We start from the raw sequence: 17,635 nt of genomic DNA, 5'->3' as shown, positions 1-17,635 counted from the left end.
GTACAATGATTTAGGCAGAATTAAACAACAATTTTTTTGAGCTATGGTGTTAGTAACATAATACTGTTAGTACCAGAGGGCAGTACCTTTATCAAAAATCGTTAATTGTACAGGAGAGTGTTTTCAATATTTAATAGCTTACAGACTACAGTAATTTGAAAGTTATGTACAGCCACATGCCCACATATAAATATAACAATATACCTTGTATTTATTATAAATGCATATATTATATAACACTAATATAACATTTTGCTCCAAAATATAGCTCAACACCCCACCGAATTAAGGTAGGTATAGCATGACTGTAAATATCAAATATAATTCTTGTATTATTGTGGTTTTTAAAAAGGTTTCTTAAATTATTAAGCCGTTTTAAAATTGAACATTAGTTTAATGGCCAGTGTTCAATTTTCAATAATTTAGGGTACCTACTACCTACTGCAATATTTAATACCTACTGTATAACACTAAAAAAAAAATTATGATAAAACCGTATTTTAACATATCTAAATAGGTACAGTACGCATCACGAAAACGTGCGGATGACCGCAGCGCGCCGTGTGTCGGGTTTTCAGTAAACCAGTGGGCCTCAATATTTGATCCATCACAGGTGCGCGCCACTGGTGCGACGGGTACTATACGTTTTGAAAAAAACAACTAACCTGCACCTTTAAAAATGTCCCTGTCTTTTGTTGACTTTAATATCATTAAATACATACACATAATTTATTAATATAAAAATACGAGTTTTAAATTTTATATTTGGCGCAAAACAGTTTGGCCACCACCAACGAGAAATTGCCACTGGGCGCGCGGCGGTCATCCGCACGTTTTCGTGATGCGTACTGTAGGTAACTACATAATATTCATAATACTTATGTCCTATTCATTGTATTCGTTTTATGATTAATCAGTTTTTAGAAAAACGTTACTACCTACTAACTGGTATTATTTTAATAATGATAATAATTATTAATAATACAAATATTCATCTTAGGTACCTACAAGGACATTACTAGTAATGTGATTATTATTTAATTACCTTAATTTATTGTGGAAGTTCAGCCTAGTTTTCTTTTAAGTCCATTACGTTCGACGTCACCAGATATGACCTTTTGCGGACATTGATAACTACTCGAACGTAATCTATCCTATGGATTGCTAATATACTATGATTGTACACCTTAGAGATGTATTGTATTTGCCGTCACCATAGGATATGACCTAACCTCTTACGGACATTGATAACGACCCGAATACAACCTAACCTATGAACTTTTATAACACTCATATAACATAATATAATTATAATTACAATATACCAATCGCACTACACTAGCAATCGATTATTTAAATTGGAGACACGATGATAGAGGATAATAATTAACAAGGTATTCGATCTAGCAATATGAGACAAATAACTCTTAATGACCATACCTGAACATTTGAATGATACAATATACATATAAGTTCATAACGCAAAAAGTAATGTATGATCATATACGAATAATGTGTAGGTGTGTCGCGATGTTGACAATGTGGACAACGTGGACAATGTGTATTGAGACTTCTCTGGAATAACACTGACGACGATTTGAATCCGTAAGGTCCTTGTATATAATATAATTTTGGTGTGATCCTTTCTTCTGATGTGCATCGATAAATACGTGATATTAAAGTATTGATATTATGTTTTATTATTTTGTGCGGCGCGACAAAGGTACCGCTGGTAATTTATTGTGTTGTTTTTGACCGAATGTCTTGATCGGGAAATTGTCGAGGGGTCTTGAATATATAATATATATACGCATGTACGTAAGAATGCGTTCATAATTTTATAATATACGGTGCAGTTTACTGGCGCTGCAGATAATATTGATTGTGTTGTCTCCACTAAACACATCGGGGAGCATGTGTCGCGTATGTGTAAGAGCAATGCGTATAATATGTATATATATATCTAATGTGTATGTATATATGTATATTGGATTACACAGGACAATTGCCACTGGCAGCGTTTTTAGATGTCAGAAAATTTTGGTGGGAGGCTTTTTTCAAAAACAGATGTACAATGATTTAGGCAGAATTAAACAACAATTTTTTTGAGCTATGGTGTTAGTAACATAATACTGTTAGTACCAGAGGGCAGTACCTTTATCAAACATCGTTAATTGTACAGGAGAGTGTTTTCAATATTTAATAGCTTACAGACTACAGTAATTTGAAAGTTATGTACAGCCACATGCCCACATATAAATATAACAAATTCTATACAAAAAATTTCTTGTAAGTTTCATGTTGTAGGTAGGTACTTTTTAAAAACTTAAATTAATAGAAATAGGATTTATTTATAAAAACGATAAATATTTTGAAATAAGGTCTTAGTGCATTGATCATTTTATTAACTAACTATTTAATTTTTATATTAACACGGTTTCAAAAAGTTTTAAGACCACTGTAATAGATTGATCAATTTAAATCTACTAGTAGACGACACCACAAGTTATATAACCGGATTTGTTGTAAACAATTAATAGAACTTAGTTATTAATTGAAGGTACTAGCTGCTGTGATGCTTTTACAGAATCAACTGGACATCTTACGTGTTTGATTTCCATATAGAGTAAAAGAAAATTAACTTACGGGGGGTAAAGATGTACTAAAAGTCTGTCACGAAGCTGAAAAAGGGATTTGATGTTACTACTCAATTTACTTCACAACAACTAGAAATAAAATATATTTGATATATGAAATAAAGTCAAATGTTGAAATGTATATAAATCAAATAACCGAATATTTTGAAAATCAATCATCATTTTTAAATCGCCACTCATCGCAACTGATAAACGTAATTATTTTTAAATATTATAAAGATATAGGTACAAATATTTCATGAAATACACAAAATAAATGACAGCTTACACAAATACAGAAAAAAAATAAAACTTCAAAATTAATTCATTTTTGGCATTAGTGAATGAAATAAGAATAATGACATGAACAATGGAGATTAATCTATTAAAAAATCTATCTGTGGTAAAACTATTGTTGTCTACCTAAATAAAAATTATAACTAATTATTATAAGTAATTATATTTATTTTTTATTTAATTTATATTTTCTTACATTTAAAACGATGTGGTTATGGGATAAAAAAATATATTACCCCATAGATTCAGGAACGCACGTGGAAGGCTAATGACCTAATCATTATAATATAATATTGCCTATGAATACAAAACGTTCGCGTCGTGAAAATAATAATATATTTCTGATCAGTACCTATGTGGGATTACCACATGGTCTTATATTATACATATTATCTAAACTTTTAAACCAAACTATTCTCAGATCAAGAAATGCAATTAGAACATCATAATAAATAAAATCAATAATATAATAATATTAATAATAATAATATGAAACGATAACAGGGATATACGTTTTGTACTGATTACTATAATACTGTACACAACCAGTGTTGTACATTAAATAGATAAGAATATATACGCGAAAAATAGATTTACTAACTTCTAACATAAATTAAATCAAACATAATACGGTATAATTTAGAATATTTATTTTATGATAAAACTATTATTATTGTTTACAATCAAATTATATTATTAATATACATTTATTGATTCTCCTATAAATTACAATCTCTTGTTGTAGCATATTGGCAACCGGTCTTTTGCCAAAATGCTAATCTTTCTTTTATAAGTAACATAGCAGTTATCGATCCACCTAACCTCGGAGGTAAAAGTGCCAAACCTAAACCCGGTATCAATGACACGAGAGAGAACCCAGAACTAGTTGACTTGATGATTGTGGATGCTGTGACGATTTCTTCCAAGATTGCTGAACACTGTCCGTAGTCTATATGATCCTTATTCAATGAACTGTCCATTTCTTCAAATACATCATTCAAATGCAAAGCAAACTGGCCAGATAACATCACTTGCACCAACGTTAACGCCGCACCGGTTACAGGTATTGCGCTCAGTGTTGTCATTACCGTATAAATAGATTCCTGTGTCAATAACGCCGTTTGTAAATCTTCGATCTGTTCATCGTTTCCACAGAACGTGGAAACATTGGAAGAACATAATGGAATTGCCAATGATATATAAAAAACCACAGAATATAATACTTTCATTTTTATTAGCAGGTAGGTACAGCACAAGTAGTGTAAATATCCCAAGCAGTTCGCCTGATATTCGTACGAGTCGCAATGTGTCGAGTGAGCGTCTGTAAACATACAATACATACATGTTATATATTATGTATACCAAGGTAATCTATCAAAAAGTCCATTTTGAAAATAGTTAGACAAAAAGTCCAAAAATACAAAATATTCTATCAAATTTTATATTTATTTAAAACATGTAATTAATTTTATTAATATTACATTATATTTGAATTTGATTATTATGATGTATATAATATTATTCATGATTTGTTGGATGGCTGTGCTGAATACATTAATAGTTTTGTTTTGAAAAGCCACTTAAAAGAAATAAAACTTTTTTCCTTGAAATAAGTAAACGACAGAATATTTGCTTTATATTATGGACCAGAACACAACAAACAATATAGTAGGAGAAATAAATTAACTTTATTTAACATTTTGTAAAAATGTTCTTCTTACTCATTATTCCTCTATGATAAAAAAAAATATGGTCCAGTTGTTCATTTATGATCAAAGAGGTATAAATAAAAACAAAGAATTTCCAACATTTCAGAAAGTTCCTCGTTTACAATTCTAGTTGAATTAAATATTTAGTAAGGAATTATGTAGCACATGTTGGACCTAGGGAAATTTTAAATTCCTTAAAGCTTATTGAAATAAAAATTGAACTCAATCTTAGTAGTGATGAACTATTAGTTTGTGTTAATGGGGCTACAATTAAATAAACTCGTTATAAAGTCAATAGCATACCCATTATTATAAATAGAGATGTAGATGATGAAAACCCAACATTTATATTAATAAAAAATATTTTTCGTTTATTTTAATGAATCTGAATGAATTATTTTTGGGTTTTGTATGTCGACAACAGTGAGGTTTGATGAGCAATTTTATGCTTATGTTGTCAAAATTGTTATAATATTTTCCAAGACTCATTAATTTCTCCTATATCACACACTTAAAATATCGTATCAAATGGAACCAGATATGTGACGGTTTATTATCCCTTGTAATTTATGTAAAATATATACATACGTTTTTATTATGCCTAAAATATTGATGATACACAAGCACGGTTATTTTTAATAAGCATTTAAAGTTCAAATCTTGAAAAACTACAGTTAATTTGTAGTTTAAAACTTATAAAATATAAAATGACGTGTATAGCTAAAGCTAGACAATTTAATACAAGGTCTTTTATACAAGTAGTTCATACTTTTACCAACAATTTACTGATAATTTTAGAAAAATTGATTTGCAAGTACAAAGTTTTTGCAAAATGAAAATTGATTTTGGTAAGACGTTGAAATTAAAAGAACTCGTTATAAAGTCAATAACACGCATTATTATTGTAAATACAGATGTAGATGATGAAAACCCAAAATTTATATAAATAAAAGATATTTTTCTTAATGTATCTGAAAGAATTATTTTTGAGTTTTGTATGTTGACTACAGCAAGGTTTGATGAGTAATTTTATGCTTATAAAGTCAAAATTGTTAGAATGTTTTTGCAAAAATGAATATTCATTTTGGTACGATGTATTGAACTTAGTGTCTTGAACCTATGTCTTGCTTACTAGTTGACAGTAGAAACTTCATAATTATTTTTTAAATAAGTATTTATAATACGGGTAATGTGGAAAGATATTTTAGAACAAAATGTTACTTGGTAATTACAAGTAAATAATATAATAGGGTTTTTAAATACGTACGTATAGGTATTATATTTATAAATTGTTATAATTTAACTTGCTAGTCTACAGCTTACAGTATATATTGTATAGAGCTACCAACTTGCAGTCCCCGTTAAAGAACGTAAAATTTCAAGACATAGTTTATCATAACATTTTAAAATCGATTTCCCGCAGCTTTAATTAATGTTACTATGTCCAATAATGAAAACGCCTTGTAAATAGTTGTAATAGTACTACTAACTAACCGAACCCGTGCAGGTGAAATTTCGCAATATTGACAATGTCTTAATAAGGACATCACAGCAATAAAAACAAGTTTGATTGGATGTAAGGTATGTCATTGTCTGATAAATACGACGTGGGTCTCACACATAAACACTAATTATTTAATGACATAGAGGCGTTTGAAAATATGCGTGTGACGTCATAGAGCCGAAGTCTGAACGGCGGAGTATATTTTACGTGTAAAAGTGTTTAGATTAACACAACGAAATAATGTTTGAGATAAAATAACGAAGTAATTAAAGGAAGTAACTAGTTAATATGGCACGCTTATCGTAATATTTAACCTACTACTGAATATTATTAGTTGAGTACCGAATAGATAATTTGTCTTCGGTTGTAAAACATACTATGTATTTAAGTGTATTCACTTACCTAGTGTTGTACTGAGCAAGATGTGTAAACTCTCGTTGGAATGAGTACGTATCCGATTGGAATGAGTCGATGACCGTTATTAACACTTTACGATTTACACAACAATAACCTGTTGTCAGAATAAACGCAATAGTAAGTTAACTTTGTGAAGAAAGATTAATTTCGTGTTAAAAGAAAAACTGGTCGGTGTTGTGTGGTCTCGCTGCTGGTGTCGTCGACGTGGTCATCTATGTTGCTCTGCCATGTTCCTCTGAGTGTACTACTGTACTGAGTGTATTGTCTGTGCGTGGCGTTCATATAAGGAAGCGATTATTAATCCCCACTCTATTGTTATTACGTAACGTCAAAATTGATTGTTCGCGTTTGTTATGTGAATTGCCCATGTCCGCGTATTTATGTTGTGTTTTCGCATATTGTCGTTGGGTTTTTGGCAATATTGATACGAATACGGTTTTTTGTTATTTCGTATGTTTGTGAGTGTTATTATTGTCCCTTTGTAAAATATTTTAGGATTAATATTTTAAGTGAATATTACATGGTACGCATGCGCGGAGGATGTTTTTCTGTCGTGTAAGTTATACTTGCTTAGTATAGTGATGAATGAAATATTTGGTATTACGACTTTGTAAGTTAGTTAATATTTATATGGGTTCATGTATGTAAGTGCTGTAGTGAATTTTTGATGAGGTGTTGTTCTGATTTGCGTCATCATATATTGTTGCTACTTTTAGTCTCCACTCTTGTAATTTCAGCAGTAGTATTCTGTTGCTTAGGTGCTTGAGTAAATGCCATATTTTGTTCATATGGCATTTTTGGTTTTTGTAATATTTGTATGAAAGGGGTTCTAGGTCATGTGTTTATGTGTCATTTTCCCTTCGTATGACATTTTAGCACTAATATTTTGTTGCTTTGAGTGTAAGTTACATAGTGCGCATACACGTGCATTATGCTGTAATTCGCATGTTATCGTTGGCTTTTAGTAATATTTGCACGATGGATATGTTTCGTTAGGTTACGTGTTCATGTGTGCTATTGTCATTTTTCCTTTGTGTAAAGTTTTAGCGATAGTTTTTAGCACTTAAATGAATATTGTATTATACGCACGCATGCGTCGGTGTGAATATTGTAGGCAGTTTCTAACGCAGAGGAATTTATTGCGGTTGTGTAATAATGTATTTGTGTTGCGTAATGTTTTCTTATCTCGTTATTTCTTTATATCTTTATGGGCATTTTTTAGTGTATGGACATCTCGAAAAGATTGTTAAGGAATGTTGGTTGCCTAATATACTTTTGTATTGAGTTTTATGTTTTAATTGCGTTTGTGTTTTTACATCCAAGTATGAGCTTACCTGGTACATTCATTTTACAAATTTATTCAAATATATCGTTTATTATTCATATAATATTACAATAACGATATATAATTACAACGAATAAATAATTTATTTAATGTTACCTTAAATGTTTTTTTGTGTATATAACACTGGTGTTGTTATAGTTTTGATATACCTTCTAGTTTATTTATAATAGATAAAAATATTATAGTGAATTTCGTAAAAATTGGTTTATACGATAGGTAATACAACGTGAGTCGTGAACTCAATAATTTTACTTAATTATAACTTATAATGTGTATACAATAACCAGATATATTAAATTTTAAATCACACCATCGTCCTAAGCACGTAAATACTTAGGATCATAACAACAAAAAATCTAAAATACTATATTATGTTATAAAAATCAGTGTGTACATGTACGAAACTACTCTTTGATGTCCAGTTTAAATTTAACAAAATCTGAAATCATTAAAGTCATAAGAATTTACCATATATTATTTTTAATTTAATACTTTTGATGAGTTATAACGTATAGGTTATAAGTATTTTAACTTTGAAGTTTAGATGAGTGGAGCAGCGGACTTATTTTGCGAGGTACCCCTGTGCGGCTGTGCCACTTCTCTCTGAATACTATCTTAATCAAAACTGAAAATGCTTAATACTTACTCATTATCAATGTTTGATTTGGCGATGATTTATTCAAATTCTGTAAATAATGTATTTTCTAAAACGTTAATATTTTTCGAGATAATGATTGTTTACTTTTAAAAGAACCACTCTTTGTCTACACACCTGTCACCCAAAAGTTATGACTAACGCGATACACTTTTTATGACGTCACTGGCTAACGGACGCCTTAATATTAGACGTATAGTACGTAGCTAGGTACTTAACGAATGTAATCCAATCGTGAATTTACTGTAAAGTATAAGAGCTATAAACTATGTTTCAGTCATCGAGTTTGGATATATATACTTATTATATGCGCGTGGACGACGCGACTGACCTGTAATTATACGATTTATAAATAATAGTACATATAGTATATATATAGTTCTTGGCTTTTATCTAGACGGTATTTCTCAACGTCTATTTATATTATTCTTTGTCGACGTACGCATCATGTACTTGTTTAAAACCATACCTAGTCGTTTTGTATTTTTCTTCTCGTTAATGACTCGTTAATTATATTTTAACGATTATAAGTTTTATAGGTAAACCAGAAAATGCCTTTGCATTATGCACACTAATATCGTTAGTTCTAGTGAATAATAATTAGCAATTGAATAAATGTCTTTGGTTTGTATTATAACAAAATAAACTGCATCATAAATATAAAATAATAAAATATAATAATAATCATTCCATCATGCAAATTTGGGGAAATCTTCTCTTAGTGCACCCCTACATGGTTGTCTGAAAGTACCGTGAAAATAGTCTATGTATACAAATAAATTACGCAACAATTACTTTCAGTGGGGTGTTGAACCCTTTTATATTTATTTTATACACAATTATCTAGTGAAAATCGTACAATAACTCAATATGAAATCAAATGAAGCTGATGATATGCTGGTGAGAATAGTCTATACATACAACTAAATTACATAACTATTAATTTTCGGTGGGGGTTGAACTCCCAAACCCCCTCTGTATACATGACTGAGTACGACCTAGAGAGCCTAGATAATAATATATAATATAAAGGCTCTCTAGTATTCGACCAATGTATAATAATTTATAAATAATATATGAAATATACCATTAGGTACAACAAAGTAAATTCGTCATCGCATGCACGTCTAGTCTGAAGATAATTTTATGATTGAATAACCGCAGAATAATTTTGAAAGTGTGTCTACAGCTGGAATAGAAATATAATGGGTTATTGTTTTAAAGGCAAACGAATTAATGTATATACACTTAATGCAAGAATAAGGTCGTCCGGTGATAATTATAACTATACCTATACCTGCGATGACGAATTTACGTTGTTGTACCTATAGGTATAATTTATATATTATTTATGAAACCTTTATATATAAATTGTTATCTAGGCTTTATAGGTCGTACTTAGGCACGTATATAGGGGGGAAATTAATTGTTACGTAATTTATTTGTATACATAGACTATTTTCACGGTACTTTCATACAACCATGTAGGGTTGCACTAAAAGACAATTTCCCAAAATTTGCATTTTAGAGAGGTGCTCACACAAGGGTTTTGATATTCACGATGGAAATTAAAAATTTTGTAAATAAATAATCACTATTGGTTAATCAGGCAGTTGAGAAATTGTCGAGTTTCTTGCCTCAAATAAACAAATTATATCTTAAAACAAATATAGTTTATCTATAAAATAATTCTACTGTATTTTTTTGTTGCCTTTAGACTCAAAAACTACTCTACCGATATTGACGATCATGTCAGTGATTGTTCTTAGAGACAACAGAAAAGTTTAAAGAACCACGTTCGGAAAGATGCCAAGAGCTATTAATATGTGAACTAAGGTAAAATAAAATCGAGGTATAATACACCATTGATATAACTCTATTTTATATTATGTCGTATACGCCCTTAACAGGCGTATACAAATAAATTAACTTTATATTTATATTAAGCACTAATATTAAATTTTGACGTCCAGTGGCGATCAAGTCACACGATCACCACCTGGCTCTAACACTGGTGGTCAGTGGTACCGAGTCTCACGATCACCACTCACTGACCCTCTTTCTGTCTTCCCATATTACTTATATATATCAATATTACGATCGAATCATTATTGGTAGTATCGATATTAAGTTTAACCTAGTTACATCATACTTATTGACTATGCTTAAAATTATTCTAATTGTTATTGTATTGCATAATAATTGCTATCATATCCAAATTTGGTGAAATGCATAATTGTTTCTATGTTGTTACTTAGCTTATTGAGTATTGTATGATTTGATTTGTTTTGGTAATTTACCTGTTACATATGAATTTTTACTTTACCTAGTTTTAATTATAATTTTTATATATTATGCATAATACAACAATTAAGTACCTAATTGTCTTTTTTTTCTACGGGTGAAGTCGGATTAAACAGCTGGTATATATAGACTATTGAAAATATAAATTACCTTGGGAATCATAATAATCGATACGATATTATACAAATTTATTATAAGATAGATAAGATAGATACAGATTTTCTTGGAATTACTGACACTTAGATAAACAGGTAATAAAAACATGCAAATATGAACTTCAAATTTTGTTATAACTTGAGTGACGAATAACAAAATTAAAATTATGAAATATATTAATAAAATATAATAATTTATTCATTGACAAAAACATCGTATCGCCAATTCCTAATAGCAGAATTCAGTTTAGGCGAAAACTTTTCTACTCTGACCGTTTGCGAAATCCTGCTTCACTTGCAGGTATGGACTCCAGAACTCAGAACTCCAGAACTCTGTCACGGATTCCTTATAGGAATAATGTCAGTTTCGTATATGCGTCTATAAACGGCCGTTATTAAGAATTTGTTGTATGTAAATACCATTGTGTGTACCTAACCAACCGTACCTATAAATAACATTGTAAAATCCAATTGAAACTTTGGTAAAATAACCGCTAATAATATACCAAGTATAATAATATTATTATGTACACAACATTGTCATCGCTTCGTTTAACGTATTTAATTATAAACCATATAACATGTTTTATTTATGAAAGTTTGTAAAATCCAAGTACTTTTATAAAACCTTAGTAAAATAGTTGAGTTTAACGCGTCGACTGACGATTTAATGTACTTAACAAAATGTATAAATATTATTATATTATTAACATTATTAAACATTTGTACACATAGACTATTTTCACGGTACTTTCAGACAACCATGTAGGGGTGCACTAAGAGAAGATTTCCCCAAATTTGCATGATGGAATGATTATTATTATATTTTATTATTTTATATTTATGATGCAGTTTATTTTGTTATAATACAAACCAAAGACATTTATTCAATTGCTAATTATTATTCACTAGAACTAACGATATTAGTGTGCATAATGCAAAGGCATTTTCTGGTTTACCTATAAAACTTATAATCGTTAAAATATAATTAACGAGTCATTAACGAGAAGAAAAATACAAAACGACTAGGTATGGTTTTAAACAAGTACATGATGCGTACGTCGACAAAGAATAATATAAATAGACGTTGAGAAATACCGTCTAGATAAAAGCCAAGAACTATATATATACTATATGTACTATTATTTATAAATCGTATAATTACAGGTCAGTCGCGTCGTCCACGCGCATATAATAAGTATATATATCCAAACTCGATGACTGAAACATAGTTTATAGCTCTTATACTTTACAGTAAATTCACGATTGGATTACATTCGTTAAGTACCTAGCTACGTACTATACGTCTAATATTAAGGCGTCCGTTAGCCAGTGACGTCATAAAAAGTGTATCGCGTTAGTCATAACTTTTGGGTGACAGGTGTGTAGACAAAGAGTGGTTCTTTTAAAAGTAAACAATCATTATCTCGAAAAATATTAACGTTTTAGAAAATACATTATTTACAGAATTTGAATAAATCATCGCCAAATCAAACATTGATAATGAGTAAGTATTAAGCATTTTCAGTTTTGATTAAGATAGTATTCAGAGAGAAGTGGCACAGCCGCACAGGGGTACCTCGCAAAATAAGTCCGCTGCTCCACTCATCTAAACTTCAAAGTTAAAATACTTATAACCTATACGTTATAACTCATCAAAAGTATTAAATTAAAAATAATATATGGTAAATTCTTATGACTTTAATGATTTCAGATTTTGTTAAATTTAAACTGGACATCAAAGAGTAGTTTCGTACATGTACACACTGATTTTTATAACATAATATAGTATTTTAGATTTTTTGTTGTTATGATCCTAAGTATTTACGTGCTTAGGACGATGGTGTGATTTAAAATTTAATATATCTGGTTATTGTATACACATTATAAGTTATAATTAAGTAAAATTATTGAGTTCACGACTCACGTTGTATTACCTATCGTATAAACCAATTTTTACGAAATTCACTATAATATTTTTATCTATTATAAATAAACTAGAAGGTATATCAAAACTATAACAACACCAGTGTTATATACACAAAAAAACATTTAAGGTAACATTAAATAAATTATTTATTCGTTGTAATTATATATCGTTATTGTAATATTATATGAATAATAAACGATATATTTGAATAAATTTGTAAAATGAATGTACCAGGTAAGCTCATACTTGGATGTAAAAACACAAACGCAATTAAAACATAAAACTCAATACAAAAGTATATTAGGCAACCAACATTCCTTAACAATCTTTTCGAGATGTCCATACACTAAAAAATGCCCATAAAGATATAAAGAAATAACGAGATAAGAAAACATTACGCAACACAAATACATTATTACACAACCGCAATAAATTCCTCTGCGTTAGAAACTGCCTACAATATTCACACCGACGCATGCGTGCGTATAATACAATATTCATTTAAGTGCTAAAAACTATCGCTAAAACTTTACACAAAGGAAAAATGACAATAGCACACATGAACACGTAACCTAACGAAACATATCCATCGTGCAAATATTACTAAAAGCCAACGATAACATGCGAATTACAGCATAATGCACGTGTATGCGCACTATGTAACTTACACTCAAAGCAACAAAATATTAGTGCTAAAATGTCATACGAAGGGAAAATGACACATAAACACATGACCTAGAACCCCTTTCATACAAATATTACAAAAACCAAAAATGCCATATGAACAAAATATGGCATTTACTCAAGCACCTAAGCAACAGAATACTACTGCTGAAATTACAAGAGTGGAGACTAAAAGTAGCAACAATATATGATGACGCAAATCAGAACAACACCTCATCAAAAATTCACTACAGCACTTACATACATGAACCCATATAAATATTAACTAACTTACAAAGTCGTAATACCAAATATTTCATTCATCACTATACTAAGCAAGTATAACTTACACGACAGAAAAACATCCTCCGCGCATGCGTACCATGTAATATTCACTTAAAATATTAATCCTAAAATATTTTACAAAGGGACAATAATAACACTCACAAACATACGAAATAACAAAAAACCGTATTCGTATCAATATTGCCAAAAACCCAACGACAATATGCGAAAACACAACATAAATACGCGGACATGGGCAATTCACATAACAAACGCGAACAATCAATTTTGACGTTACGTAATAACAATAGAGTGGGGATTAATAATCGCTTCCTTATATGAACGCCACGCACAGACAATACACTCAGTACAGTAGTACACTCAGAGGAACATGGCAGAGCAACATAGATGACCACGTCGACGACACCAGCAGCGAGACCACACAACACCGACCAGTTTTTCTTTTAACACGAAATTAATCTTTCTTCACAAAGTTAACTTACTATTGCGTTTATTCTGACAACAGGTTATTGTTGTGTAAATCGTAAAGTGTTAATAACGGTCATCGACTCATTCCAATCGGATACGTACTCATTCCAACGAGAGTTTACACATCTTGCTCAGTACAACACTAGGTAAGTGAATACACTTAAATACATAGTATGTTTTACAACCGAAGACAAATTATCTATTCGGTACTCAACTAATAATATTCAGTAGTAGGTTAAATATTACGATAAGCGTGCCATATTAACTAGTTACTTCCTTTAATTACTTCGTTATTTTATCTCAAACATTATTTCGTTGTGTTAATCTAAACACTTTTACACGTAAAATATACTCCGCCGTTCAGACTTCGGCTCTATGACGTCACACGCATATTTTCAAACGCCTCTATGTCATTAAATAATTAGTGTTTATGTGTGAGACCCACGTCGTATTTATCAGACAATGACATACCTTACATCCAATCAAACTTGTTTTTATTGCTGTGATGTCCTTATTAAGACATTGTCAATATTGCGAAATTTCACCTGCACGGGTTCGGTTAGTTAGTAGTACTATTACAACTATTTACAAGGCGTTTTCATTATTGGACATAGTAACATTAATTAAAGCTGCGGGAAATCGATTTTAAAATGTTATGATAAACTATGTCTTGAAATTTTACGTTCTTTAACGGGGACTGCAAGTTGGTAGCTCTATACAATATATACTGTAAGCTGTAGACTAGCAAGTTAAATTATAACAATTTATAAATATAATACCTATACGTACGTATTTAAAAACCCTATTATATTATTTACTTGTAATTACCAAGTAACATTTTGTTCTAAAATATCTTTCCACATTACCCGTATTATAAATACTTATTTAAAAAATAATTATGAAGTTTCTACTGTCAACTAGTAAGCAAGACATAGGTTCAAGACACTAAGTTCAATACATCGTACCAAAATGAATATTCATTTTTGCAAAAACATTCTAACAATTTTGACTTTATAAGCATAAAATTACTCATCAAACCTTGCTGTAGTCAACATACAAAACTCAAAAATAATTCTTTCAGATACATTAAGAAAAATATCTTTTATTTATATAAATTTTGGGTTTTCATCATCTACATCTGTATTTACAATAATAATGCGTGTTATTGACTTTATAACGAGTTCTTTTAATTTCAACGTCTTACCAAAATCAATTTTCATTTTGCAAAAACTTTGTACTTGCAAATCAATTTTTCTAAAATTATCAGTAAATTGTTGGTAAAAGTATGAACTACTTGTATAAAAGACCTTGTATTAAATTGTCTAGCTTTAGCTATACACGTCATTTTATATTTTATAAGTTTTAAACTACAAATTAACTGTAGTTTTTCAAGATTTGAACTTTAAATGCTTATTAAAAATAACCGTGCTTGTGTATCATCAATATTTTAGGCATAATAAAAACGTATGTATATATTTTACATAAATTACAAGGGATAATAAACCGTCACATATCTGGTTCCATTTGATACGATATTTTAAGTGTGTGATATAGGAGAAATTAATGAGTCTTGGAAAATATTATAACAATTTTGACAACATAAGCATAAAATTGCTCATCAAACCTCACTGTTGTCGACATACAAAACCCAAAAATAATTCATTCAGATTCATTAAAATAAACGAAAAATATTTTTTATTAATATAAATGTTGGGTTTTCATCATCTACATCTCTATTTATAATAATGGGTATGCTATTGACTTTATAACGAGTTTATTTAATTGTAGCCCCATTAACACAAACTAATAGTTCATCACTACTAAGATTGAGTTCAATTTTTATTTCAATAAGCTTTAAGGAATTTAAAATTTCCCTAGGTCCAACATGTGCTACATAATTCCTTACTAAATATTTAATTCAACTAGAATTGTAAACGAGGAACTTTCTGAAATGTTGGAAATTCTTTGTTTTTATTTATACCTCTTTGATCATAAATGAACAACTGGACCATATTTTTTTTTATCATAGAGGAATAATGAGTAAGAAGAACATTTTTACAAAATGTTAAATAAAGTTAATTTATTTCTCCTACTATATTGTTTGTTGTGTTCTGGTCCATAATATAAAGCAAATATTCTGTCGTTTACTTATTTCAAGGAAAAAAGTTTTATTTCTTTTAAGTGGCTTTTCAAAACAAAACTATTAATGTATTCAGCACAGCCATCCAACAAATCATGAATAATATTATATACATCATAATAATCAAATTCAAATATAATGTAATATTAATAAAATTAATTACATGTTTTAAATAAATATAAAATTTGATAGAATATTTTGTATTTTTGGACTTTTTGTCTAACTATTTTCAAAATGGACTTTTTGATAGATTACCTTGGTATACATAATATATAACATGTATGTATTGTATGTTTACAGACGCTCACTCGACACATTGCGACTCGTACGAATATCAGGCGAACTGCTTGGGATATTTACACTACTTGTGCTGTACCTACCTGCTAATAAAAATGAAAGTATTATATTCTGTGGTTTTTTATATATCATTGGCAATTCCATTATGTTCTTCCAATGTTTCCACGTTCTGTGGAAACGATGAACAGATCGAAGATTTACAAACGGCGTTATTGACACAGGAATCTATTTATACGGTAATGACAACACTGAGCGCAATACCTGTAACCGGTGCGGCGTTAACGTTGGTGCAAGTGATGTTATCTGGCCAGTTTGCTTTGCATTTGAATGATGTATTTGAAGAAATGGACAGTTCATTGAATAAGGATCATATAGACTACGGACAGTGTTCAGCAATCTTGGAAGAAATCGTCACAGCATCCACAATCATCAAGTCAACTAGTTCTGGGTTCTCTCTCGTGTCATTGATACCGGGTTTAGGTTTGGCACTTTTACCTCCGAGGTTAGGTGGATCGATAACTGCTATGTTACTTATAAAAGAAAGATTAGCATTTTGGCAAAAGACCGGTTGCCAATATGCTACAACAAGAGATTGTAATTTATAGGAGAATCAATAAATGTATATTAATAATATAATTTGATTGTAAACAATAATAATAGTTTTATCATAAAATAAATATTCTAAATTATACCGTATTATGTTTGATTTAATTTATGTTAGAAGTTAGTAAATCTATTTTTCGCGTATATATTCTTATCTATTTAATGTACAACACTGGTTGTGTACAGTATTATAGTAATCAGTACAA

At 29.8% G+C, this 17,635-nt stretch overlaps 2 protein-coding genes across 2 annotated transcripts; one reads left to right on the top strand and one right to left on the bottom strand.

Moving 5' to 3' along the window:
* Window positions 1-3,652: 3,652 nt before the first annotated feature.
* On the bottom strand, window positions 3,653-4,162 carry LOC132933873 (uncharacterized). The gene has a single exon (XM_061000147.1). The coding sequence runs from the start codon at window positions 4,160-4,162 to the stop codon at window positions 3,653-3,655; it is 510 nt and encodes a 169-aa protein (XP_060856130.1).
* A 12,759-nt stretch (window positions 4,163-16,921) lies between these two features.
* On the top strand, window positions 16,922-17,431 carry LOC132933874 (uncharacterized). The gene has a single exon (XM_061000148.1). It carries the CDS (start codon window positions 16,922-16,924, stop codon window positions 17,429-17,431), a length of 510 nt encoding a protein of 169 aa, XP_060856131.1.
* The last annotated feature ends 204 nt before the right edge of the window (window positions 17,432-17,635 follow it).

Source organism: Metopolophium dirhodum, chromosome 1 (genome assembly GCF_019925205.1).
Source record: "Metopolophium dirhodum isolate CAU chromosome 1, ASM1992520v1, whole genome shotgun sequence".
Lineage (NCBI taxonomy): Eukaryota > Metazoa > Arthropoda > Insecta > Hemiptera > Aphididae > Metopolophium > Metopolophium dirhodum.
The sequence above is the reverse complement of the archived record's forward strand: the minus strand, read 5'-3'. Positions and strand labels throughout refer to the sequence as shown.

Excerpts from the sequence above, each read along its gene's own strand:
- LOC132933873 (XM_061000147.1), bottom strand. The coding sequence starts at position 4,162 with ATGAAAGTATTATATTCTGTGGTTTTTTATATATCATTGGCAATTCCA.
- LOC132933874 (XM_061000148.1), top strand. The coding sequence starts at position 16,922 with ATGAAAGTATTATATTCTGTGGTTTTTTATATATCATTGGCAATTCCA.